The sequence below is a fragment of the Leptonychotes weddellii genome, chromosome 5 (assembly GCF_054177405.1).
Source record: "Leptonychotes weddellii isolate Sample4059 chromosome 5, ASM5417740v2, whole genome shotgun sequence".
NCBI classification, from domain to species: domain Eukaryota; kingdom Metazoa; phylum Chordata; class Mammalia; order Carnivora; family Phocidae; genus Leptonychotes; species Leptonychotes weddellii.
The window spans coordinates 69,635,708-69,659,994 of record NC_138373.1 but is presented as its reverse complement, the minus strand read 5'-3'; the positions used below and the strand labels follow the sequence as shown (position 1 = coordinate 69,659,994).

Genomic DNA, 24,287 nt, shown 5'->3' with positions numbered 1-24,287 from the left:
GCAGCCTGGACAAGGCCAGGCAGTGGTGGCGACAGGAAGTTAGAACCCACTGCAGGGCCATGAGGGGCTGGAAGACACACCGATGCCTTTCTCCGGGCGGGTGCCTTTGCGATTTCCTGAGCCTTGGTGGCTGCCCAGCCACCCCTATGCTCTCAGCCTCTTCTGCTCCCTCCACTACCCTCTGTGCACTCCAGGCTTTGCACATGCTCTCGTCTCTGCCTGGCACATGCCTCCTGCCTTCTTCACCTGGAAGCTCCTCCTTAGAGATGCCACTCAGGTGTCACCTCCTCCAGGAAGCCTTCTCTGACTGCCCTCCCCCACCTAGGACCAACCATCATTTCTAAGCCTTGCCCTGTTCTGACATTCATGACACAGCATTGTAGTCACTTACTTACCCGTCCCCCCCCCCCATAACTTTGAGGTGGGTGGATGGACTAATGCACTGACAGTAGACCAATGGGTGAAGGCGTGAGTGGGGAGCTCCGTGCCAGCAGCCGGGAAAGGTGAGTCTACCTGGAGCTGCTGGGAAGAGGAGGAAGACAGCATGGATGATGGGGTCCCTGGCAGGTCGCCCCACCTCCCCCACTGCTTGGGGGAGACATTTGTTCTAGAAGTCCTAGAGCACCATCTGCCTACGTGGGCCTGATCCTCGTGTGACCACCTTGACTCCTTTCTCCTAGTATTTCTGCCTGTTGCTGGTGATCTTCCTGGTTGAGCTGGTGGCAGGGGTCCTGGCCCACATGTACTACCGGAGGGTGAGTGCAAGTGTCCTCCTGCTATGTTCCCCATCGGCACCCCGCAGAGGCGACAGCATGTGGTGGGGTGAACAGGAATGGGGGAGCTAGGGCAGTGACCCACAGGGGCGTCCTGTCTCCCAGGTCCCCAACAATCCTCGCACATCCAGGTCCTCCTTCTTGTCCCGCTTCCGGCAATTCTCTGCCCCATCTGTGGATGCTGATGTGTTGAGTGTGGGAGTCAGGGAGTGGGGACGCCCCATGGGAGGTGGGTGGCCCGTCTCCCCTTGGATGCAGAGGTAGAGGATGAAGCCAGCTGGCAAGCATCCAAGGAGCAAGGCTGGGGCCAGGGCTGCCTGCCGAACTCTGAAGACAGCTCCAGGCCTCGCCTGCCTGCATTAGACAAGGACGAAGTGGCCAGTCAGGTGCCCTCCCACCCGGTGCTGGGAATCAGGGGTTCAAGACCATGACCGGGGTGAGACAGCTGACCACACTGGTTATTTTAAGCCAGCACCCGTACAATCGATGGCTGCCCACAGGGTAACAATTGTAAATATTTTGAGTATCACCTCATCATCAAATGAAAAAAAGATTTAAAAGCCGCTCCCCGCCCCCCCCGTGCCCAGCCTCATTGCCCTCCCACCGGCTTTGAGCCGGCCCCTCCGCAGCCCGCCTCTCAGCTCTGCCCGTCAGCTGTCTGGCCTTGCGTCAGGGCCCCAGCTTTTGCAACCTCTCTCCGTGAACCGGGTCCCGAACTGTCTCCTACGGATGCTCCCATTACACTGAGACCCCTCTGCCCTTACACCGTCCAACATCCACGATGCTCTAGAGTTAGCTCCGAGTGGGCCTGGGGAGCAAGATGGGCGTGAGCGGTTCTGCTGACGCCACCTTCCGTCTCCGCTCTCCAGCTCAGTGACGAACTAAAGCAGCACCTGAGCCGGACTCTGGCTGAGAACTACAGGCAGCCCGGAGCCTCCGACCTCACAACGTCAGTGGACCGTCTCCAGCAGGATGTAAGCAGCTGCCCGCTCCGGTCCCCCTTCTCCCTGCCACCCCACCCTCACTCTTAGCCTGCGATCTCTGTATCTACAGCTCTGTATCTAGGGCTTGAGGCCTTCGTCTTTTTAGCCAGGAATACCAGGCAAGGAGGCAGAGCAGAGGTTAGCGGGGCTCGGAGCTCTAGGGGCATCTTAGTTCCGCGGGGGAGGCACCTTCCCCATCCCCCCAAGACTGGCTTAGCTCCCAGTAGGCTCTGCCCAGGGGGGTCTCTTGTGTGCTGCTCTAGTGGCTAAGGGCACCCGTGTACACAGAGGTACACACCCATCCAACCCACACCCACACGCTTAGCACACGCACCTGCTGGTCAGCCCTGTCCAAAGCTCAGTCTGCACTTGTGGGACCTCGCATGTGAGGAACGGAGCCTGAACCCCTGCCCTCGGGGCCTTAGTCCTGGAGCCCGACACAGCTGCAGTCAGCGCTAGGCTGGGAGGCCCCTCCGAGTGGAGGAGAGAGCTGGGGAGGCCATCCGGGGGGACCAGGAAGGAGGGCCCGGGTTTGCCTCGGTAGAGAGGGTGGGAGGGGCAGTCAGAGAGTGGGGAACAGCATGAGGAAGGGCACAGCCGGGAGCCAGTGTCTGCCACTGCCCAGGGTCTCCGTGGGGACCCAGAGCATGTGGCCAGCAGCCCACACATGCCAGCAACAGTCAGAACCAGAGGGACATGAGGGACCTTGGGCCCAGGCTTGCATGCTAGGCCTGAGGAAACAGCCCCGAGAAGGCAGTGGGCTTCAGGCCAGGGCCAGCATCTGGGCTGTGGACCGCACCCCCTAAGGTCAATGACACCCACATGCCTGTATTCAGGAAATGACCGTCGCAGTAGACGGTGTCTCTTCCTAACTGCTCAGCCCTGCAGGGCTCTCCTCTCCAGGGTTCCCAGAATCATCTCTCACGGTCTTCACACAACCCGGCGTGGAGGTACTCCGTTAGCCCCATTGACAAGTGACAAAACGGAAGCCCAGAGAGGCTAAGTCACCTGTCCAGGGGACATGCAGAAGGATAATGCCGCGTGACTCCTGGCACACACCCTGCTGTTCCCGGCTCCATGTGCTGTTCCATCCTGCCTGCCTCCTCGGGGCTCCTCCTCTTCCTTGTGGGACCTTTCCTGGCCCATGAGCAGAGCTGCTCGCCTCTCCTCCTCTGAGCTACTCAGCTCCGACGTCTCCCTGTGGCTCTCCTAGTAAGCTACTGAGCTGCCTCAGAAAGCCGGGAACTGTGGGACTCACGCGTGAGCCCGGGCTAACTTCAGTCCCGGCACATAGTAGGTGCCTAACACACACTTGTTAACTGTACTGAGCATACTCCCGCCCTGCCTGCACTCCACACACCAGAGACAGCCTCGAAACAGCTGGCTCTGTGGCTCATGTGGGGACTTGGGGTCTCCCTCCCTCCACTCAGAAGGGCAAGAGAGAAACAACGTCCTGTGTGTCTGCATCACCGGACCCCCCGGGGGGGGGGCGCTTTCCTGTGCTGGAGTGGTGCAGAAGCCCCCCGTCTTATCCAGCATCCACACTGCCCCCTTGTCAACACTGACCTGCCCGCACTGGGGCTCTGGGACCCTCTCTGCGTCCCTGCAGGTCTGAGGGCTCTGGGGCTTCAGGGTTTGAATGAGGGTCCAGGGACCCTGCCTCCCTGGGGTCCTGCCTCCCTGGGTGACCAGGAACCCCCCCACCCCATGTGGTCTTGGCCCGGCCCTGGGCTCTGCACAGGGGTACACAGCCCCACTCTCTCAGGGACCCACCTGCATCTACTCCCCGCCCATCTTCCCACAGACCCTCCCTGCCGTCAGGACAGCCAGCATCATCTCCTTACAGGACTTGGGTGGCTAGAAGGTGTCTTGCAGTCAGCTTCTGCACCTGCCTGGAGAGAAGCCCCAGGGAGACCAGCTCCTTGCTCCAGCAGGCACAGGAGAACTCACAGGGAGGACAAAGAGGGGTTGGGTCAATATCTGAATAATGAGTCCTGCGGCCCGGCCACGGAGGGGCTGGAGGAGCCCGGCGCGCGCTCTTCGCCCCCAGCCTCTGTCTCTCCCTCCAGTTCAAGTGCTGTGGGAGTAACAGCTCCGCTGACTGGCAGCACAGCGCCTACATCCGGTCTCGGGAGGCCGAGGGCCGCCGGGTGCCCGACAGCTGCTGCAAGACGGTGGTGGCACGCTGTGGCCAACGGGCCCACCCCTCCAACATCTACAAGGTGGAGGTGAGTGCCCAAAGCTCCCTGCCATCCAGGAGCCCCCACCCCCACCCCCACCCCGTGAGAGGCGGGCTCAGGCAGAGGGGCGGGGTGGCGGGGGGGAGCAGGACACACGCACTGGCCATGAGGCAACGTGCCCTCAGTGGTCTCCACAGAGCCCTGGGGGATTCTGGGACATCATGGCAGGCCCCTGGGTCACCCGAGAAGCCTGTGGGCACCCGAAAGGCTGGCCAGGCCCTTTAAGCCTCTGGCCTGCCCTCAGCTGGGTGGACAGCAGCACCCTTCCCTCCCCAGCCTCGCCTGCTTCCGGGCCATCCTGTGGCACTTGCCCTTACCTTACAGGGAGGCTGCATCACCAAGCTGGAGCAGTTCCTGGCTGACCACCTGCTGCTCATGGGGGCGGTGGGCATCGGGGTGGCCTGTCTGCAGGTGAGTTGGAGGGGGCGGGATTAGGACAGGGGCTTGCGTAGAGGAGCTGTGAGCCCCTCTCCCATTGGCGGGGATCGCAAATCACTGACCCTCTGCACGCCCGTGTGCTGTCCTGCCCTCTCCTCCCCTCCTCTTCGCCCCACCTTCCCTCGGCAGCCAAGGGTGCATCAGTGGTCACTCTCTTCCCCCAGAAAAGATGAAGGAAAATGCCTGGGGGCCCGGGGGCCCACTTGAACTTGTAAGAGACCTGGGAGGAGTGTGAGTGTGGGCTCAGGTATGTGAATGCACCCTCTGTGTGTGCACGTGGGTATGTGTGCACAGCCTGCGGGGGTATGTGTGGGGCCACGGGTTGTCCGCATGCATCTAGGTGTACGTGGGGCTGTATGCACGGATATGCGTTCAGGTGTGCTTGTGCATGTGTGTATATGTGTGTGCATGTACATGCACTCATTCCTCTGTGTGTGTGTGCGTGCGCACATGTGTGTGTCCGTGGATGTGCGCTCCCCCTTGCACACCCAGCTCTCTGCTCTGAGCGATGCCTTTTGCCGTCTCAGTGCTCCACCTGACCCCCTGCTGTCCCCCAGGACATCAGTGGCGCTCTCACAGTGGCTCCAGTCAAGGGTCGGTAGAGAGGAGTCAGGAGGGGCACCCTGGGGTGGGGCAGACACAGGGGGCAAGGGCCCAGCCGGTGCAAGAGGGAGTTCTGTGCTGCCCCGCCCTCCCACTCCTGCGACCACAAGCACTGACCAGGGGAGGGGTGAGAGCAGTAGCCGGGCCATCAGAAGCCCTGGGGCCACCCCTGCCTCTGCTCCTGCCCCACCACTGCTTCATCCACAAAACAGGGATCCTGTCCCCAGCCACGTAAGGTCTAGATAAGAACGAGGTGATGAACGTGACCCACTCGCGGTGCCGGCACACATGAAGGCCTCCCCATAAGTGCACGCGGCTGTTGTCCAGCTATCTGTAGACTTCAGAGTGGTCTCAGGTACTTTCTGTCCTCAGATCCCCGCCGCAACCCGAGACCCGTGCCAGGCGAGTGTCCGTGTTCTCCCATTTTACAGATCAGAAAGTTGAGACCCAGAGAAAAGACTTCCCGAGGGTGTCACGTCCTGAACTGGCACCCAGGTCTCCTGGCTCTTGGTCTTTTGCTTTGCCCAACTCCCCACCCCACCACCACCAACAGAGAGTTCCATGGAAAGCAAAGCAGGCGCAGTAGCAGCAGTTGGTGTGGAGAACCTGCCCTAGTGGGGTTCCTTCCAGATCACCGCGGCCCGGCCACATCCGCCTGCGCGCCCGCGGGATCTAGCCGCAGCCTCGCCACAGGGCTCTACCCGCTGGAGGGGCAGACCCGGCAACCCAGGGCTGGTTATGCTGTCTCTGGGCCTCAGTTCCTTGTTTGTAAAATGGGGTTAATTATCCCTAGTTTGGTGAGAGGATTAGCAATATATATGTAAATCACTTGGCTCCTTGCTGAGCAGATAGCAGGTGTTCAATAAATGGCACCCGTCATCATTGGATTCATTTCCACGTGGGCACGTTGTCTCTGGAAAAAGCCTTCTCAGAACGTTGTTCCCTGGCCAGAGCAGCGTGCGCCCCACCCCCCCTCCGCTGGTTCGAAGGCAGGCCAGGAGCCCCCCGGTGTGTGTGTGGGGGGGGGCATCCAACGGCCCCTCTCTGCACTTCCCTAGCATAGGCCTTCTGCCCCACGTACTGAGCCGAGCAGTTGCTGCTGGGGGCTGAGGAAGGGGCTGCTGTGTGCTCCAGCTCCAGGATCCACTGAAGTTTCCAGAAACCTACTGTCTGCTTCAGGTGTGAGGGGCCACCTCACATGGACACTAAGCAAGCATTGGCCACACTCTCCACCCCTTTCTTCCTGACCTCTCTGGCCTTGGGAGCCTGTGGAAGCTGAGGACAGGGCCAGTGAGGCCCGGGGTAGGGCGTGGGTCCGCCAGTGTCCCAAGCCTGAGGTCAAGGTGAAGCAAGGAGGGCGGTAGATGCTGCCCAGGGGGCCACGTTGTCGGGCAGGACGGCGGCAGGCCCCAGACATTTCCTCCTCACGCACACCCCCATGAAGTCTCTGTCGCCTGCAGCTCGCTGCAGAATTGCTGCTTGTGTCCCTCAGAGGGAGCTTCCCCTGGCCACCGCTGTGGGCCCCCCGCCCACCCCGTTGCCCGGCCTCTCCCCTTCTTCCCGCTCCTGCTGGCCCTGCAGCAGCCAAGCCTCGGTCACAGCTCCCTCTGCTGGCCGATGCTGGAACTAAGCTGCCCAAGTCCGGGTCGGCCACCAGCCGGGAGGAAGGGCTCAGGCCAGGCCTGTGCCCAGGCTCCCAGCCCTCGTCCACCGGAGTGGGCACCAGGCACCTTCCCCACACATGCCCAGCCTGGCCTTTCCAAGACCCCCAAGGCTCAGGAGATAAAAGGCAGTGTCCTGCTTCCCTGGTGCCCAGGACCAGAGGAGACCTTGCTATGAAGTCAGAGGGCCTCCCTCCTTATGTGACCTTGAGGAAGTCACGTTCCCTCTCTGAGCCTCGGGTTCCTTTCCTATAAAATGGAGGAGTTGGACATTTTCGAGCCTTCCGTGCGGAGGCAGACTTCTCTAATCCATGGAAATCTCACTTAGGAGCTGGGCTATTAAACATGGGGACGAGCTGCTCGGGTTGAAGCAGGAGTTGGGGCTCTAAGGTTCCATGATTTTTGGTAAGGACCCTGCCTCGGTGAGCCTCATGTGCTGCAATATTCTAGAATGTTAAAGCATGTCTTGTGAATGCTCGGTACACCAAACAGAAAATGTGCCTAACAAACCCCGATTTGTTTGGGGTTTGGCCACACGTCACTTGTGGCCCCGTGTATGTGTGGACCAAGCGCTACTATGCTTAGGAGACACGGTGGCTGGCTGGAGGGACACAGGATCTCCACAGCGCCTCCACGACAGCAGGCTTCAACCTTGGCTGCACATGGGGGCCACCGGGCGAGCTTTAGAACTGGCCAGGCACCGCCCAATCACATTGTCTGGGGCTTGGCACCCCGGCGCCAACATACCTGTAAAGCTCCCTGGTGGACCCCGTGTGCAGCCAGGCCGAGAACACCGGCCCACGTGAGTGACAGGAGCCACGGGGCTCCTGGAAGTCAGACGAGGGAGGTCGGGGGCCACAGAGAATATGGCACCATCACAGTCCTTTAAACACCCGAAGGTAGGCGTGTGGGGGAGCAAGGGGACATTCCCGGGAGGGACCAGAGGACAGACAGGAGCCACAGGCGGAATTTACGAGGAGACAGATGGGAGAATTTAACAACTGGAATTTTCTAGCAGCCGTCCCCGCGGAGCACGAAGCTGCGTGTGGCTGCAGGTTGCAGCAGAGCTTGGGGGCTGGCCCCGCCCCTGCAGCGCACGTCCTGCCCACGGTAGGCTGCATGTCCCTCCCGCGCTGCCGCTGTGCATTCTGGGCGTGCACCTGTTCCTTTCAGCAAGACCCTGCAGGGCCCCTCTGTCCGCCTCAGGCGTGTGACTCACTACTCAGGATTTTCAGACCCGAAAGGGATAACTGGGGTCTTGAGGTACCTCCAAATCACAGACTCTTCCCTCTGGAAGGTGCTCCCAAGCTAGCTAGGTCAGTGCTGTCAGCCCTGGCTGCACAGGACAGTCAGGCCCAACTGCACAGTATCAGGCCCAGACTGGGATGAGGCCTGGACATGGGTGCTCTTTAAAGCCCTCCAGGCGATCCCCGTGTGCACCCGGGGTAGAGAACACTGGGCCCACCCTGTTCGTATACCTCTGAAGGCGCCCAGCCCCGCGGTGTGGTCACCTGCTAGCGGCCACAGAGCCACCATGGCAGAGCCAGCTAGGACCCCAACTCCAGCTTCCCCTCTTGTGGGCGGACTCTGGAGGCCCTCCAAGCTGAAGTAACTTTGGGAGCTCATTTCTAGCCTACTCGGGAAGGGAAACTTCTGTCCAGAAAGGATGGAGTGGCTCAGCTCCCTTTCCTACTGCCCTGCTCACACGCACTCGAGAAGCCTCCACCCAGAGGCCACGCAGAGGAGGCCGAAGGGAGAGCATCCTCTGTCAGCTTCGTAACGAGAGCTGCTCTGTGCCCAGTGCTGGGGCCACCAGTGGGCAGGGTGTGCCCCCTTCTCCCAGCAGGCTTTCCCTCGAGGGAGGAGACACATGGAACATGGTTGTCGCATGCAGTCAGGGGCACTGGACAAGTGTGAGAATTGGGGCTTGGGGGAGCACAGAGCAGGCCATAACCTGTCGGGCCATCAGGGAAGGCTTCCTGGGGGAAGTGATAGATAATTAAACCTTGAAGGAGTTTGACAAGAAGAATCAAGATGGGGAAGAGTGACAGGGTGAGGAAATTGGGTTTGCAAAGCCTTGGCTGGCTGCTGTGGGGGGAGGGTTTTATCCTGAGGGCTTGGGAGAGCCACAGCCTGGCCTCTCAAAGTCTCGGTGCGGGAGGGGAACCATGAGTTGGTCCTATCATCCTAGTTTTAAAAAAAAATCTCTCCAGGCAAGGCTATCAACCAGTGAACAGACTGGAGGTTTTCCTATTGATACAGGGAGCTTTGAGGCTCAGAGAGGGCTATAACTGTGGCCAAGGTCACACAGCCCCACACAGAAGCTACCTTACTCCCACCCCGATGTTTCCAGACTGTAGGATGGAAACATGTTGCAGAGCCCCGAAGATTCACAGGACAGCCACGATTGGGATCTGTAGGTCATTAAAAGGGAAAATGAAAGATCATATTGGATTGGCTTCCTGGGACCTCGCTGGCCCTTGCTTGATGCTCTTAATAACAATCAGGTGTTGGCCCAAAAACCTCAAAAGAAGCTGAAAGCATGCCCCCTCCCTGTTCAAAGGGCCCTGTCGGTGGCAAATGCTGTACCTAGGCAGGCTGGCAGAAGAGGGCGCCGGGCACCATGCAGCCCTGCCCCTCGCGCGCTGGGCCACGCCCCCATTTCCTGCCCCTGCGCTCAGCCGATCGCCTGTTCTCTCTGCTCACCCTGGGCTGGGAGGAGATGCTGGTGCTCGTTCAGGGATCAGATGGCGTCCAGTACTCCTCTGTATGACTCAGGGTGCTTGTGTGCGTGTGCACATGTATGTTGATGAGTGTGCATCCTTGGCCCCTCTGCATGTGTCGGGGCGGGGGGCGGTGTGTGTGGACATGCATTGGTGAGATTCTGGACCATACTCCGTAAATGTGGCCACAAGTCTGTGCTGGGCCAACGCTTCCCATGTGGCCTCCCCCTCAGCAAGAACCAGAAAGATCCAGCTAACCCCGCAGGTTAGCCATCAAACCACAAGGTGAGGACAGGGACGGGGGCGTGCTGCACGACCCCTGGGTGCAAAATGGCCACGATGGCACCTGCTCAAAGCCAGAGGGAGACGAGATAACTCCTCAGGCCGCCTTCAGCTTGTGGCGCCGAGTCCGGATGTGGACTAGCACTGCTCTTAGTGCCGAGTCTGAAAGCTGAAAGCTTCCCGGGGCTCCACCGTCCTCCCACGTGGGGATGGAGAGCAGGGTGGCAGGGGCAGGAAGCAGCGCTCATCCTCCGCCACCTCCTCAAGCTGGCCTTGCAAAGAGAAACCGAGCAGCTGCGAGCACATAGGCGTCCTCATCAGCCTGACCTGCCCCCACCACTCTGAGCTCCGGGGGCACCCAGATGTGCTCTGGCAAGATCCGGTCAGCAGCAGCTATTGGAAAAGTTTGGGAACGATGGGGACCCTGTTCCCCGTCTTCGGGGAAATCCACCTTTGCCCATGCGCCACGGGACAGTCATGGGGCTGCCCTGGCGGCGCCTCCGTCCTGTGCGCAGGGGGTCGGGCCCCAATGGCCTTGCTGTCACAGCAAGATCACCCTCATGGGCCTCCTGGGTGTGACACGCCCCAGCTTCTTGTCCTGCACTTCAGAGGTCAGCAAAGTGAGGCACCACAGGGGGATGGTGATTTTGCAGGACTGCCCTGCTTTGGGCAGGATGCTGTAGCGCCTCCTTGTTCAGCTAGTGGATGTGACAGAGGGGCTGTCAGGCCGGCTCCTGGGGCTGTGGCTGGGGCTGGTGCCACACTCCACGCTGGCTTACGGGGTGACAGCCTCTGAGAGCTCCGTTTCCCCAGCGGCTTCTGTACATCAGCCAGAGAATCAACTACGAACCTTACTTTTGCTCTGGAGTCTGAGAGCAGCAAGACACAGAATCTCTCCTAGAGAAAGAGAGCTTCAGACAGCAGTGAGGGAGTGGGACTACGACCCCTCAGGGTCTAATTAAATTGGGCCATCTCTGGAGATCTAGGGCCACAGACCCGTAGTGGACTGCTTGTTAGAAATGCAAAATCCCAGGCCCCACCCCAGACCTCCTAAGTTGGAATCTGCCCTTTGTCAAGGTCCCCATGTGCACCCAAGTGTGACCAGCCTGCTCCAGGGCACTCCCGGGACAGCAACCTCCTGGGCTCCTGACCTCTTTGCCCCTCTGCTCTCTCCGCCTGGCAGATCTGCGGGATGGTTCTCACTTGCTGCTTGCACCGGAGGCTCCAGCTGCATTTTTACTAATGGCCAACTGCGTCCCCCTCCGAAGACAGGTGCCCAGATCCCGTCTTCCAGGCCTGCAGAGTCAGCCCCAGCTTGCCTAGAAACTCCCAGAAACTGCCCCTACTCTGTGCCCAGCCCCTTCAGGCCCACCAAGTGCCCAAGACCCTGACTCCTGTGGTTCCCACCCAGGCCGGGGGCCCTCAGCCCCCTCCCCCCACTTCCAAGTGCTCACTGCCAGGATCCCCGAGCAGGGGACCCACCCACCAGCACCCCTCACCAGCAGTGGGGGGCCCGTGGACTGCAGGAGGGTGAGAATCAGACCCTCTGCTCCCTCCCAACTCCGGAAACTAAAATGAAGGTCTGAAGACTCCAGCCCCTCTGGGACTCCTCCTTGCATTGGGCCCGTGAGCTCCCCACTGGTGCTGAGCACCCCTCCTCTTGTCTCTGCTTGGTGTCCTGTTCTCTCCCCACTGGGAAATACTTAGGGTGGGGCAGTTAGGGTCAGCTCTGCCCCCAGAAGACCCAGTCCTTTGATGTGCCCACCCCCACACCTTCTCACCTGGAAGGGAATGCCCTGATGGCCTGGTTCCTTCCCGCAGGGCCCGGCAGTGGAGAGGTCTGGGGTGAGGACCCCGGAGCTGGGGTTGGGATGGTGGGCTCGTGGCACTGCCAGGGAGGGAACCAAGGCAGGTAAGGTGGCCACCACACCACATGCTGCCCCAGGACCCTGTGCACTGCCCAGAAGCCATCCCTGGGAGAGGTCCCTCAGGAGAACATGGCCTGGAGCCCCAGTCCACAGTTAATATGCCCCTTAGGGATCTCCTCTCTATGGCCTGATTCTCAGGAATGCCAGGTTTTTAAAATGATCTCCAGCTCTTAATGTTGGTGGGAGTGAAAACCCCTTCCTGATTAGGCCAAATTACAGACCCTGGAAAGTTGGAGCCACGGAGAAGGTGCAGCTCTGAGTAGAGGGGTGCTCTGCCCTGAACCCCGTTTTTCCTGGGCCCGCAGTCCCTGACCACATGGCCACCACCGAGCCGCCTCCAGGAGCCCTCGCTCCGCTTCGCAGAGTGAATACAGTCCCTTTCTTTGATTCTCCCTTGCTTCTCTGAATCAGGCAGGGGATTTTTCAGGAAGAACTTTCTCAAATACTAAGGGAGAACGGAAAAGAAAGAAAACCCTGGAAAATGCAGAGTACAGACACTGACGGTTTTCCAAAGAACAGGTGTTAACCTGGAAGTCAGCCACAGGGAACCCCGCCCCCCCCCGTAGCTGTTCCAAGTGGGTAGCCCGGAGCCAGAGAAGCCCGCACCCGGCTCCCGTACCTTCCAGGTCCCATGCTGCCTGTGCTGGGGACCCTCTTACACCCCACCATGAGAGGGTGGCCCCTTGTTGCTAAGATCAAGGCCAAGAAAGGTCACACCTTGCCTCCCAGCTCATTCCAGGCCCCAGTGTGATGAGCGCAGCTCTTGGTAACCTGCGTCAGTCCTGGGTGAAGGGTGTTCTCTCCCACACACAGGTCACTGCTGCCCCCAAACAGCCCCCAACTGGACAGACACTGTGCCCCCTCAGAACACAGATTACGCCCACGCACAGAGGGAAGACCAGCTGCCCAGGGCAGGTGGCCTCCCCGACCTGGGGGGTCCTCCAGGGGCTACCAGAACCCTGGCTGGCTTATCTGCTCTGCCCTCAGGGCCCTGGGGTTGCTGATGCAGACTCATTAACAGGGAGACCAGCTTTCCAGCAATCCCGGACTGCACCAAGGCCGGAAGAAACGGTACCGGGGCTATCTTTGGCGCCCTCCAACTTCCTGGGACTCGTGCAGACAATCGAGAAATGATGGACCCCCAAGCTCTCTGCAGGGCTAGGCGGAAGACTGCTGGGTCTTACCAAGGGAGGGCTGAAAGAGAGCCGTGTTCTTCCTTGGGGGGGCCCGCGGGAGGCGGTGATGCCCGGGGAGGGGCTGGGTCCTGTGGTACCTGCCACCCCCTGTTGGAGTCACCGCACTCTTGACTGAGGTCAGCGGGGCTTGTGGAGGTCGGACATGGTAACAGGCGGGGATCCCTTGCCCCGGCCCCCGCGTGGGGTTAGGCCACCCGGGCAGAGGGCGGGATTAGCTGTGATTCTACCCTGGGCACCGTCCCACCCCGACGGCCGCTGGAGGATGGATGGTCCGAGCTGCAGAGACAGAAGGGCCCAGAGCTTTAAGCAACGCTGATCTGCTTGTTCGTGCCCACAGCCCGGCAGGGGAGGCAGGGTTAGAGGGAACGGAGGCCCAGGATACAGCGGGCTCCGGCTCGGGACACGCAGAGGGCGGGAGTCTGGAGCCCAGGAGGTGCCCGCCCGGCCTGAGAGGACGCAGATCTGCGCCCAGGGCGCTGCGTGGAGGTGGTGGTGCTTGCGCGTTCCTCGGGGAGAGAGAAGGGCACGCAGGACTGTTGCACGCCGCCCGCAGCAGGTGTGTGAGCACACCGGGACCCAGAAAAGAAGCCAGCATCCTGTCGAGGTCGGGCCACGGCACCTGCTGGAATCCACACGGCCTGAGTCACCCATCCTTGCCCTTCCCTCCAGCCGCGCGCTGGGGCAGCCACCGTGAGAGGGATGGCTTGTCCCCACTCGGGATGACCCGTTTTGTTCATTTCACTCATTCCTTTTCCTGGGGAGGCAGGAACGAAACCCGGCCTTTGGTGAGGGGATGAGACTTGCTTAAAATGTTCGTGACCTCCCCTTTCTTTTCCCTACCCTTCCCGACAGCCTTGCCCCAACTCCAGGGGCCGCTCTGGCCTCGCCCCGGGGGAGCATCCAGGGCCTGGTGGTTACTGAGGGCCTACTGTGTGCTCAAAATGTGTTAGTCCCCTAAGTGCTTTCTCTCATAGCGATCGCTGCAAGAAGGTACTATTGTCCCACTCCACAGGCGACGACATTAAGGCTCAGAGCTGTTAAGAGATTGGCCGGTCAGTGGCCGTGGCTGCCGTCCTGCACCCCGGCCGGGTGGAAGCAAGGGGAGCTGAGAGCCCCCGCTGCTCGGGGTCCTCCGGCTCTCCCATCTGCGCAGTAAGCCGTCAGGCTGACATTCAGGAACAGCGTGGCCCTCGGGGGGCACTGTCCAATAGCAGCGCCTGGCCCCCCTTCCAGGGGTGGCCAGAACCATCCATCAGCCGCTGTGCCTGCGCGCCCTGCGCATCTGCACTCAGCAGAGCGGCCTGGCTTCTTTCCCCCTGAGCCCATTCACCGCTCAAGGGCGGGCCAGGGACGCGCCTCTCCTGCCATGCCTTCTTGCAGCGCCCGCTCTGCCCTCTGCGTGGGTCTGTGACCGTGGCTGGGAGACCAGGTGCCTGGGTCCTCTCCCTGGAAGGGAACAGATTAGCTTCCGACCACCTTCCATGTGCCTTGGGAGAGTCCAGCTCCATTCTCGTCGCCCCACTTTCTAGTTTAGCACGATGGCCCCGCCCCGCCTGTACTCCACCCCCCAGCCTCCCACGTGCCCCCTTCCTCTCTTGCTTCTGCCCCCAAGACCCCCCGTGCAAGTGCCACTAGCAATTCCAGGCAGTGCAGTATTAGGCCAGATGGGCTTCTGGAACCAGCTGGCCCGTGGATATGGGTCGTCACAATATTCTAGAAACTGAGAAGTTGCCTTACCTACTGCATATAGAGAAGTTGCTGTGTAGTTGGGAACATGCCCCTCTCCTCAGCTGGCCTCAGTGTAAGCCTGGCCTCACCTGCTGGGTGGCATGATAATAAAGGAGTTGTATCTAGGACTACCTTCTGTTGCTTTTTTCCTCCTCTGCAGGGAAATCTCAGACCATCAGTTCATCAGATGTCTTTCAACCTACTGTACGTGCTAGAGCTGACATTAGTCATGGGGAGAAGGAGAGGAAGGGGGAGTCCTATTAGGAAACCCACTGACCACACTGATCGGGGTCCTGTCTACCCTTTTTTTTTGGTCTGCTCCCACGTATTCTTTGAACGGACCTTGCCTTGCCCACACATGTGGCTACACGTGGCTACAAGCGAGAGCCAGGCTCAGACAAGTGGGCTTGGACTGCATTCCCCTGAAAGCTCTCTGCCTATGGTCAGCCAGCGTCCCCGCACCATTCACCACGACGCACGGCTCAGTTTGCACGTCCTGCTGCAGGTCACCCCGTGCTGACTGCAGCAGAGGCTGCGTGTGGTGAGGGGTCAGGGGCGAGGGGCCCCCTCTGGCTGGCCCTCAGGCTCCCAGCTGAGCATCGGAAGCCAAGACACACACTGCTACCATTACCCAGACCCCCAGCCCATCTCACTCCAGAGTGACAGTGTTTCTTCACCTGGACCAGCTAATTTGTCCCCATCCCCAAATGCAGAGTGGGACACTCTTTCCTCCGAAAGCAAAAAGACTTCAATCTTATGATTCAGAGGAGTGGAAGGTATCAGGTTGCCCAGTGTGGAGCCACCAAGAAGTAAATGCTTTCATGACACAAACCATTCATCCGATCTCATCCACTCTTCTGCCTAGAAAACTTGGCGGGGCGGGCAAGTGGGCGAGCCTGAACAGTACCTGGGAAAGCTAGCCTCTGGGGGTTCCAAGATGGCGAGACTGGGGTGAGGGGGCTGGGGAAGCAGATGGGAAGTGAGCCTCTCACCTGGGAAGAAGCTGGAAGGGGCCTGCTCACTTCACATGTAAGCAGATTTAGTCTGCAGGCCTGGCCAGCTCTCATGGGTCTCCCCAGCCCCCTTGGTCAAGTTCATTCCCTCTGATGGCTTGCATATTAGACAGGGACTGGACCCCATCCAGGGCCCGCCCGAGGTCCCTATGTTGTTGGACCCGGACACATGGTCTCCTCCAGCATCACTGTGAGTGTGCATGCGTGTGCACATGCACAGAAGCCCACGAGCGTGCCGGGGAGGGAAGAGCATCCCTCTGGGCCCTCGCCTCCTGCACACAGGAGCGCGGTGAGGTGGGCGTCACTGCTGTCTAGAAAGGCTCCGGTGGCCGAGAGGGGCCTCGGGTAGGTGGGCAGCAGCGAGAAGCTCTGTGAAGCTGTCCTCCTCGGTGGCCGCCAGCTGGCCCTGTCCTGTCTGTGGCCACTGCTTCCCAGCAGGTGCCATGCCTCATGTCAGCCCCAGTGCCAGGCTGTCATGTCGCCACAAGGTGGGCTCGCTTTGAGCTGGGACCCTGGTTCCTACTCCCTCTCCCCAACTGAGAATAGAGAGACTGTCAGTGGGGGTGGGGGAGACACAGGGTCCAAAAGCCTAGATCATTCCACTACCTTCTTCTTTTTTAAAGATTGTATTTATTTATTTGACAGAGAGAGACACAGCGAGAGAGGGAACACAAGCAGGGGGAGTGGGAGAGGGAGAAGCAGGCTTCCCACTGAGCAGGGAGCCCGATGCGGGGCTCTATCCCAGGACCGGGATCATGACCCGAGCCGAAGGCAGACGCTTAACGACTGAGCCACCCAGGGACCCCTCCACTACCTTCTTCTTAAAAACAAATACACGAGAAGCCCCTACTTGCCTTTTCCTCCTGCTTCTGTGCCCGGGCTGAAACCCAATCGAGCAAGGACTGAACACAAAGGAAGGGGTGCTGTGAGGGACCCGGGGCGATCCTTTGGCTCAGGCCAGAGGTGAAGAAGGTGGTGAGGAAAGCTTCCCTCCAGCCCTGGCCATCAACAAGGTGCCAACAGCGTCCCTGCACTGAGGACATGACTAGGGCAGCCAAGAGGGTCATGTTCCCGCTAGCCTGGGCACTCGTGACGAGGTCACGAGCAATTTCCGCTGGACCTCTAAAACATTGAAAGCCGCTCATGAGTCCCTAATGGCGGTTTAGAGAACCCCCGAGTTGGGGAAGAGGTCAAATTCAATGTGTCTCCCTGAGTTGCCAACCTGTAAATAAGAAGGCTGAGTCCTTTCAGGAACTGGAGTCCCTTTCCAGAGAAAAGACATGTACTGGGAATATGTTGGGGTCCCAGGAATTGGTGGGGACATCAGTGGGGGCACGAGGAGGGAGGCAAAGGGCAAGGGGCTTCCTGAGGCCACTGAAGGACAGCACCGGGGCCCGCCTTGTCCGCATGTTGGGTCGGCCCCGCTCTGCATGTTGGCCGAGGCTACGTCTTAGACTCCATAGGCCACCAGATGGAAAATCTCTGGGCCACGGGCTCAACCCACCCGAATCGGCCACAGACCCCCGTGTGGCCTTGCTCTACGGGTTCCTCGCCCCCTCTGCATGACGGGACACCCAGGGAAAGCAGACAGCGCCCACAGTTTGCCCCAGCTGGCTCTCGCCGCCCGGCGGCGTGTGGGGCCACCGAAGGGACATGCAGCAGGCCCTGTGGCGTGGCGCTCTGCTTTCTGTAGCTTAAGGAGGCACAGCCGTCCATCTCCACGGCTGTCATTAAACTCAGCAAAAACGAGATGGCTCAATCGATAGCCTCCTCCTCTTCGCTGAATGCGTTAGAAGGGACCATTGCAATGCCAATATTTCTGTGTCCAAAGTGACGGTCATTTAATCTTACTTCCTTCTTATTTCTGTGGAGCCTTGAATGCTGCTCCTGGGCCATTCCAGAGCAAAACGGAGGCCCCCCTGAGCCCGCACATCTCCATTCCACAGCTTACTACCACCCCCCATATACCGACTCCCCTTTCCGGATTACTCTCCTGTGTCCCCAGCTTTCAGCCAGGGGGACGCCCTTCCTTGGGGTCCCACCTCTAGTCTGGGGACTCCTGAGAACTCAGATTTGACCAATCTCTTGCCAAGCACTTACCCTGGTCCACGCACCAGCTGAATGTCTTTACGTGCGTGGTTTTATTTAATCCTCACAGCAAATCTGGAAAACAGGTATTGCCCTCATCGTGCAGATGACAGTGGAACAAGGTCAGTAACCACCCAGGGCTCATAGGACCAGCACACGCAGAGTGAGAATTCGGACCCTCCAGCTCCCAAACCAGTGCTCTTCATCCGGACATGGCCCGTCTCTAGCACTGAAAGTTAAGGCGCTGGGACAGCAACTAAAATACTTGAGGTCAAGAGAAACCTAGATAATATATATGAAAGCATGTTGCAAGCTGCGAAGCTCAGTGCAAACAAAAGAGAGATTTAGGGGCGCCTGGGTGGCTCAGTTGGTTAAGCGACTGCCTTCGGCTCAAGTCATGATCCTGGAGTCCCGGGATCGAGTCCCGCATCGGGCTCCCTGCTCGGCAGGGAGTCTGCTTCTCCCTCTGACCCTCCCCCCTCTCATGTGCTCTCTCTCATTCTCTCTCAAATAAATAAATAAAATCTTTAAAAAAAAGAGAGAGAGAGAGATTTAATTCTACCACGCTGGTCTCTGCCTGCACATGAGCCCGGAAAACACACTCATCCTCCATTTGGTGCAAACGGTTAGTCATCTACCTGTCCGGGGCGACCGACGTCATGTTGGATGGATGGCAAGAATGCTCTCCCCTCCCCTGGCGCCCCCCCCCCCACCCCCGTAAATCCAGTTAATCACCAAGTCTTTCAATTCTCCTATAGGTCTCTCAAGTCTGGTGCTTTGGTCTCCCTCCCACTGACACTTGCCTGTGGGCCTTATCATCTCTCACTTAAGTCACTGTCACAGCCCCTCCCTGATGTCCCTGCATCTACCCTGTTCCATTTTACCATTTTGCACGCTGCAACCAGAGGGATCCTTCCCAAGCGCAGATCTGAGCCAGGCACACAGGACTTGAAGCCGGTCAGAGGGCTCCTGCTCTTGGCTTCCAGTTCAAACTCACCCCTGGCTTAGTGCCTTGTGATCTGGTGGCTGCCGCTCTCTCCAGACCCCCCTTCTCGCTTGCCCTGTGCGCCCGCTCCAACGACATCGGCAGGGCGCACCTTCCGATCCTTGCCTGGTTAACTGCTGTCTTCAGCTCTCAGCTGCGACATCGTCTCCCCAAGTTGGGGTCAGTGCCTCTCCCACCCCGTGAACAGCATGATCACAGCACGGAGCTGCAACCCTGTCTGCTCTTCTGTGGTCCCCACCGGGTTGCTGGCTCTGTAAGCGCAGGGTTTGGTCTGGGTCCTTCACCACCGTACCCTAGGTGCTTGGCCCAAGTATTCAGTACGTCTTCGGGTGGATAAGCATCTTGTCCCTGCAAGCCCTGGTCTGGGCCATTTTGAAGGCGCTCTCACGTGGGTACCAAGCCTGTTCTGCTGCAGCTCGTAAGCCATCCTTTTTCACGGGCCCTCTGCTGAGCGCAGATGGGGAGGCAGCTCTCCCACCACAGCACACGGGATGGGGGAAGGCCCCCAGGATCATCTCGCTCACCCCCTCCCATGGGCTGAAGAGCCCAGCACCCATCCCAGAAGGCTCTAGCCCAGTCATCAGACATGGCCAGGGATAAACAACGCCCCGCTCTGCCCTGGTAAGAGCACCGTCTCTCCGGCCCAGCCGGCACAGCTGGCCTTTCACAGCTTAGCTCATTTGACCTGAGCTCAGTGCTAACAGAGCATGGCCCCGGGACTTCGCTCTGTCCCCCAGAAGCACACAGCACGGGAACCTGGCCAGCATCCACTCGTGGGGGACAGGAGCCAGAGCAAGGGACAGAGAGGAAAGGGCTCCCATCCACACACCTATGACTTGGTCAGACCTCAGAGGATGTTGGAGGGTCACCCACCCCTAGTTCATGACCAACCCCTGACTCCACAGCCACAAGGTCCCTTCCGATGCATCTCCTTAGGAGGGTTTTCAGGGACCCCATTCTAGCTGGACCTTTGACAGGGGGTCCCCTCAGACTCCTCAATGCTCAGCAAACCTCTGGAGGCTTTGGGACACAGCAGCTGCGGGACGGGGTCCCAAAGCCTGATGCTCTGGGACAACTCCCTGCCAACTTGGCCACTGCCTTGAGGAGGAGGGAGAGAGACCAGCCTCCACACATGGGTGGGGTGGGGGGTCCAGAGAAGCCCCCTCCTGCTACGGGGCCCACACGGCACGCTCACTCTTGGCTCCCACGCCAGCCTGGTACACGTGCAGCAATGCACACATACACGTGGCCCCGGGTGAGGATGACCTCTGGGCTCCTGTCACCTGCGACTCGTCCCCGTGACTGCACCAGCCAAGGCAACTCCACGCACCAGAACCCACCCAGGACACTGGGAGACGTCTACAGCCGCGAGGCCGTGGCATCAGCTGATCTGCATGGTAGAAGACGCCCCTCGCTCCCCGCTGACCCGTCATACTGACTTGCTGTTCCCGTACCTTCTTTGAGGGTCTCAGAGCCACCCTGAGAGAGCACAGCCTGGGCCAAATCATGCTGAGTCCCCCCCCAACCCCTGGAAGACACTCAGGCTCAAACGAACCCCAGGAACATCAGGGGGACTGGGGAGAGACTATACCTAAAACCCACAGCCCCTGAACCTTAGGGGAAGCCACGAATGACCTACTCCTTGCCCCTCCCCCAACACACTCCCGGGCCTTCCCACAGGCCTGGCCACGTGTGACCAGTGACAGACACCGAGGTGGGAGCCGACCTCTGCTGCAGAGAGATCGGGCCTCTGGGACTGGTCCCCGACCAGGCCTGTATCCAGGCACCCCAGAGGGGACTGAGCCCCACCGCACCCAGCAGACCTGGCACCTGGGCCCGAGAAGCGGGGAGGAAGTCCTTGCTGTGGGGTGTCTTGGATGAATGGTAGGGCCAGTGCCTGATCAGTCTCTGTGTCCCTCACACCAACCACCGCAAGAAGTCAAGGCACAACCGTGACTGAGCGAACACAAACACACCACGAAGAGACCTCCTGTTTGTGCTTTTGACACGTTATCAGTTTTTATTTAAAAACATGCTAAAAACATGGTGTTCAAGAAAGCCAGGACCAGGATGAAGGAAGCGCACAGATACGGCATCGCAAGCAGGAAAGTGCATCTGAACCCAACAAGCGAGCTGGCCCTGCTCTCCCGCGCTCCCGCGCTCCTGCGCTCCCAGGGCTGGGCGGGGTGTGGGCATGAGCCCCTGGCTCCAGCCCTCAGGAGCCCAGAAGGCGCAGGGAGGCCAGGACCTGCCAGGACCACTGCCTCACTGAGGCGCGGAGGAGCGAGATAGGAGTCCAGGACCACGGGAAGCCGGATGCGGAAGGGCGGAGGGACAAAGGGGGGGGCTCCAGGCACCCGGCACCCAGCTCCCGTCCTACACCAGGTCCCTGCTAGTTAGCACCTCCACCAGTGTGGGTGGGCAGGGGGCTGCAGAGGCGGGGACAGTCATTTCCAGCCACCTGGACTTTTTTGGGGCCACCAAAGCAAGGAGGGATGGCCACCCAGGTCCAAGTCAAACCAGAACATCCGCATGAGGGTCTGGGGTGGGGTCAGCCACCTTCCTGGAGTGAGAGCCCATGATGTAGGCCCATGCTGGTGGGGAGAGGGGGGACAGTGCTCCAGCTGGGCCGTGGAGGTGGAGACTTGCCCCCCAACACCTGCTACAACCCCCCCAAGGGTAATTCTCAGTCCCTGCTCGCCCACCTCCTCTGCAAGATGGCTGCAGGAAAAGGCCAGGTCTCTGGCCGGCACTCCCTTGAAGCTGTCTACAGAACCTTAACCTTCTAAGTCGAATCTGTAAACTGCCTGCATCAGAGCTGACTGAACTCACTCAGATTTTGGCCAGGGAAGCCCCAGGTGAGAGGGTTTGTTCAGGTAACCCTGCCCCAATGAGATCACAGTCGGGAGAAACTGAAAAGACATGGGGCCACAGGGCCACCACACAGACATCATGCGGCGTGGCCTTCCATGGGCTGTGAGTACCACCCTGCAGGAAGGGCAAGGGGCTTGGAAGAGCACCCCCCACCACTCGTGCCTTCCACCTAGGGGAGCCTCAAACGCCTACACAGCCAAGCACGGGGTGAGGCAGGAAGTCAGTCTGGAGGACTGTGGACAAGGCGGACAGGTGAGGGGAGAGGGTGCTGGCAGGGAAAGGGGGACTGTGGCTGAGGCTCCAGGGCCAGAGGACACTCCTGAAGCTCCAGAAATGTAAGATTGCCAGGGAGGCTATACACATCCCCCCCAGGTATTAGGCTTTTGCAATGGATTTGGACAAAAATTGAAATTGCATTGATAGGCATGAACGAACCTGCCCCATCCCACCCCCACCCCCAAGCATAAGGTCCTTATGCATCGAGTCCCACCAGGCGACTGTCCCCAGTATGATGACATGTCTGCTCTGTGCCCTGCAGCGGGGAGGCCCCGGGGCGACAGCTGCAGCTCCTAACCAGGAACACAGCAGCGCCAGAAGACCTGGGAGGGCAGTTTGGCTCACGAGTGTGCTTGCCACATCCTCCACCCAAGGACCAACCTCCCCAGCTTCCCCAGGGGCACCTCTGCGCCTGTCTCAGGGGGGTGGTCTTTACTCTGCCTGACTCGCTGAAACCACCCTACTCTCCACGCCCCACCCCCCAAACTCTGGAATCCTGAACACACCAAAAGTTCTGTACTTCTGGTCCCAACTGTATTTTACTTAGGCGAGTAGAGGCGTTGCTGGCTGGGGGGGCCAGGTCTCAGCTTTTGGAACAGCCAAGTGGAGGCTGGAGAGGAGACATGGGCTTGGTGGGAAATCAAGGGACCGAGCCAAATGGTGCAGGAAAAAGGCAGATGCCCCACACGAGGCCCCGTTGGGGAAGGGCACCAACCCTAGCTGGCTCGTGGATAGCCTTTTCGAGCTCAGTCGCGTGAATTCTTGACTTTATTTTTTTCAAACCGCAAAAACACTCTGTCAGGCCAGCATTAAGTCCTATGGGGGTCCCTGCTGCAGTCAGACGCCCCACCCTGCCTGTTCAGCTCCTATTCCGTGACTTAGGCTGCCTGCTTCCTCGGGCAACTGTAGCAAGACCCAGTCTGACCTCTCTGGGCTTCTCCTGGGGGCCATGGAGGACATGAGTGCCACCACTCCACCATCAGTGAACCCCAAGGAAGGGGATGAGGATCCTGGGGCCCCAGGGCCATCTCCACCCCCCCCCCGCCCCCGCAGGGACTCTGCCGCCCAGTGAATGTGGCTGGATGTGGCTGGAATGATCGTGGGCCCCAGCTCCACCTTCCCCTCCTGATGGTCACGGGCCCTCTGCCACTGTCTGAGCAGCAAAACATAAGGACTGCGTCCCCTTCCAGAAGCAATGTGAGAAAGTGAGCAGCATCTGAACTAGAGAGGTATTTGTCCGAGAGTTTCTAGCAGGAATGTCTGTGAAAGTAACTGGGGTTTGCAGAACCTGTCGCGGAATGCCCGCATGGGGCGGAAGGGGGAGCCTCCCATACCAGCAGAGGGCAGGAGGGAGGAAGAAGGGAAACAAGAAAGACTGCTCATCAGTGAAGAATAAGGACCCACAAGAGCCCTGGCCACGTTCCTGGTGAAGCACTGCGCCAGCCCCCCAGAGGACCCCCAACTGCCGCCGGCATCAGCAAACGCCTCACCCCTGCACAGGATGCCCCCCCCCCGCCCATGCCTCTTCCAGACCCCCCAGGGCCATGGACGCCCAGCCCCCACTGCCTGGCCCACTCTCCCTCCTGCTCAGAGCGTCCTGAGCCAGGGCCTGGTGCGCCTGGGCACAGTGGTTTGTCCTGACTGAAACCTGACGGACATCCTCTCTCCCCACCTGTCCCCTACCCTCAGGGAAAAAAAAAAAAAATCAAACCATTACAGAAATCAACGCAATAAAAAGTTATAAATCAGAAAGCTAACCCTAAACTTATCTGAGAGATAATATTCCTGAATAACCATAATCAGAGTAAAATAAAATAAAAAAGTTACACTGTAAGGTATAAAAAGCCTGGGCAAGATGCTCCCGGGGGCCTCGCCCAGAGGCGGTCAGACCCCCGCCCCCACCAGCCCTCCCCCGGGGGTGGCCGTGGACGCCAGTGGCCTCCACTGGGCAGTCCTCCACCTGGGGGGCACTGTGCTCCCCACCCCCGTGGGGACAAAGTGTCAGGGCAAGGAAGGGCAGGGGCAGAAATGCATCCGTGCTGGGGGGCTCCTGGAGCACGAACCCGGCCCACCCTGTCTTCTTTGGCAAATACACAGATGCAGGAATCCAGGCGCCCCCAGCACCCAAGGTCTGTGTGCACCTCCTCCACACCTCCTCCTCCCTGGCCCTCCACCCACCAAGTAGGCTGAGGCGGGGTGGGCTGGGGGCCGGCGGGCTGGGGAGGTGGGTGCAGGGGTCAGCAGTCTGGAGAGCGCGGGCAGGCAACACAAAGCTCAAATCTTCTTCCCCGGCACAGTGTCCGTGTGGGGGCCGGGGTGCTCTCAGCCAGCCGGCTCAGGCGTCGTACTTTTTACCAGTCCGGTGGATGTGCTGGAAGAGGGTCATGGAGAAGGCCATGCCCAGAATCTGAAAGACAAGGGGAAGAGGGCCTGGGACGGTGGCCTGGGGTCTGCCACGTGGCACCTGGAGTGAGT

The 24,287-nt window shown here is 59.7% G+C and overlaps 2 protein-coding genes across 11 annotated transcripts in view; one reads left to right on the top strand and one right to left on the bottom strand.

The window, feature by feature from the left end:
• Positions 1-14,686, top strand: part of TSPAN11 (tetraspanin 11) — a 69,261-nt gene extending 54,575 nt beyond the window's left edge. For 2 of the 6 annotated variants that reach the window (XM_081821047.1, XM_081821048.1), the window contains exons 4-9: positions 681-755; positions 1,643-1,747; positions 3,826-3,984; positions 4,273-4,407; positions 4,604-4,681; positions 10,887-14,686. In XM_081821047.1, coding sequence (XP_081677173.1) covers positions 681-755; positions 1,643-1,747; positions 3,826-3,984; positions 4,273-4,407; positions 4,604-4,669 — 540 coding nt within the window. In that variant the 3' untranslated portion in view covers positions 4,670-4,681; positions 10,887-14,686. Of the gene's footprint in view, positions 1-680; positions 756-1,642; positions 1,748-3,825; positions 3,985-4,272; positions 4,408-4,598; positions 4,687-10,886 lie in introns of those variants that run through there. The other 4 variants (XM_081821051.1, XM_081821052.1, XM_081821049.1 and 1 more) reach the window with 4 other exon arrangements.
• Positions 14,687-20,650: 5,964 nt separating this feature from the next.
• TSPAN9 (tetraspanin 9) overlaps positions 20,651-24,287 on the bottom strand; it is a 188,949-nt gene continuing 185,312 nt past the window's right edge. For all 5 annotated transcript variants that reach the window (XM_081821035.1, XM_081821034.1, XM_081821036.1 and 2 more), the window contains one exon: positions 20,651-24,219. In XM_081821035.1, coding sequence (XP_081677161.1) covers positions 24,148-24,219 — 72 coding nt within the window. In that variant the 3' untranslated portion in view covers positions 20,651-24,147. The remainder of the gene's footprint in view (positions 24,220-24,287) is intronic.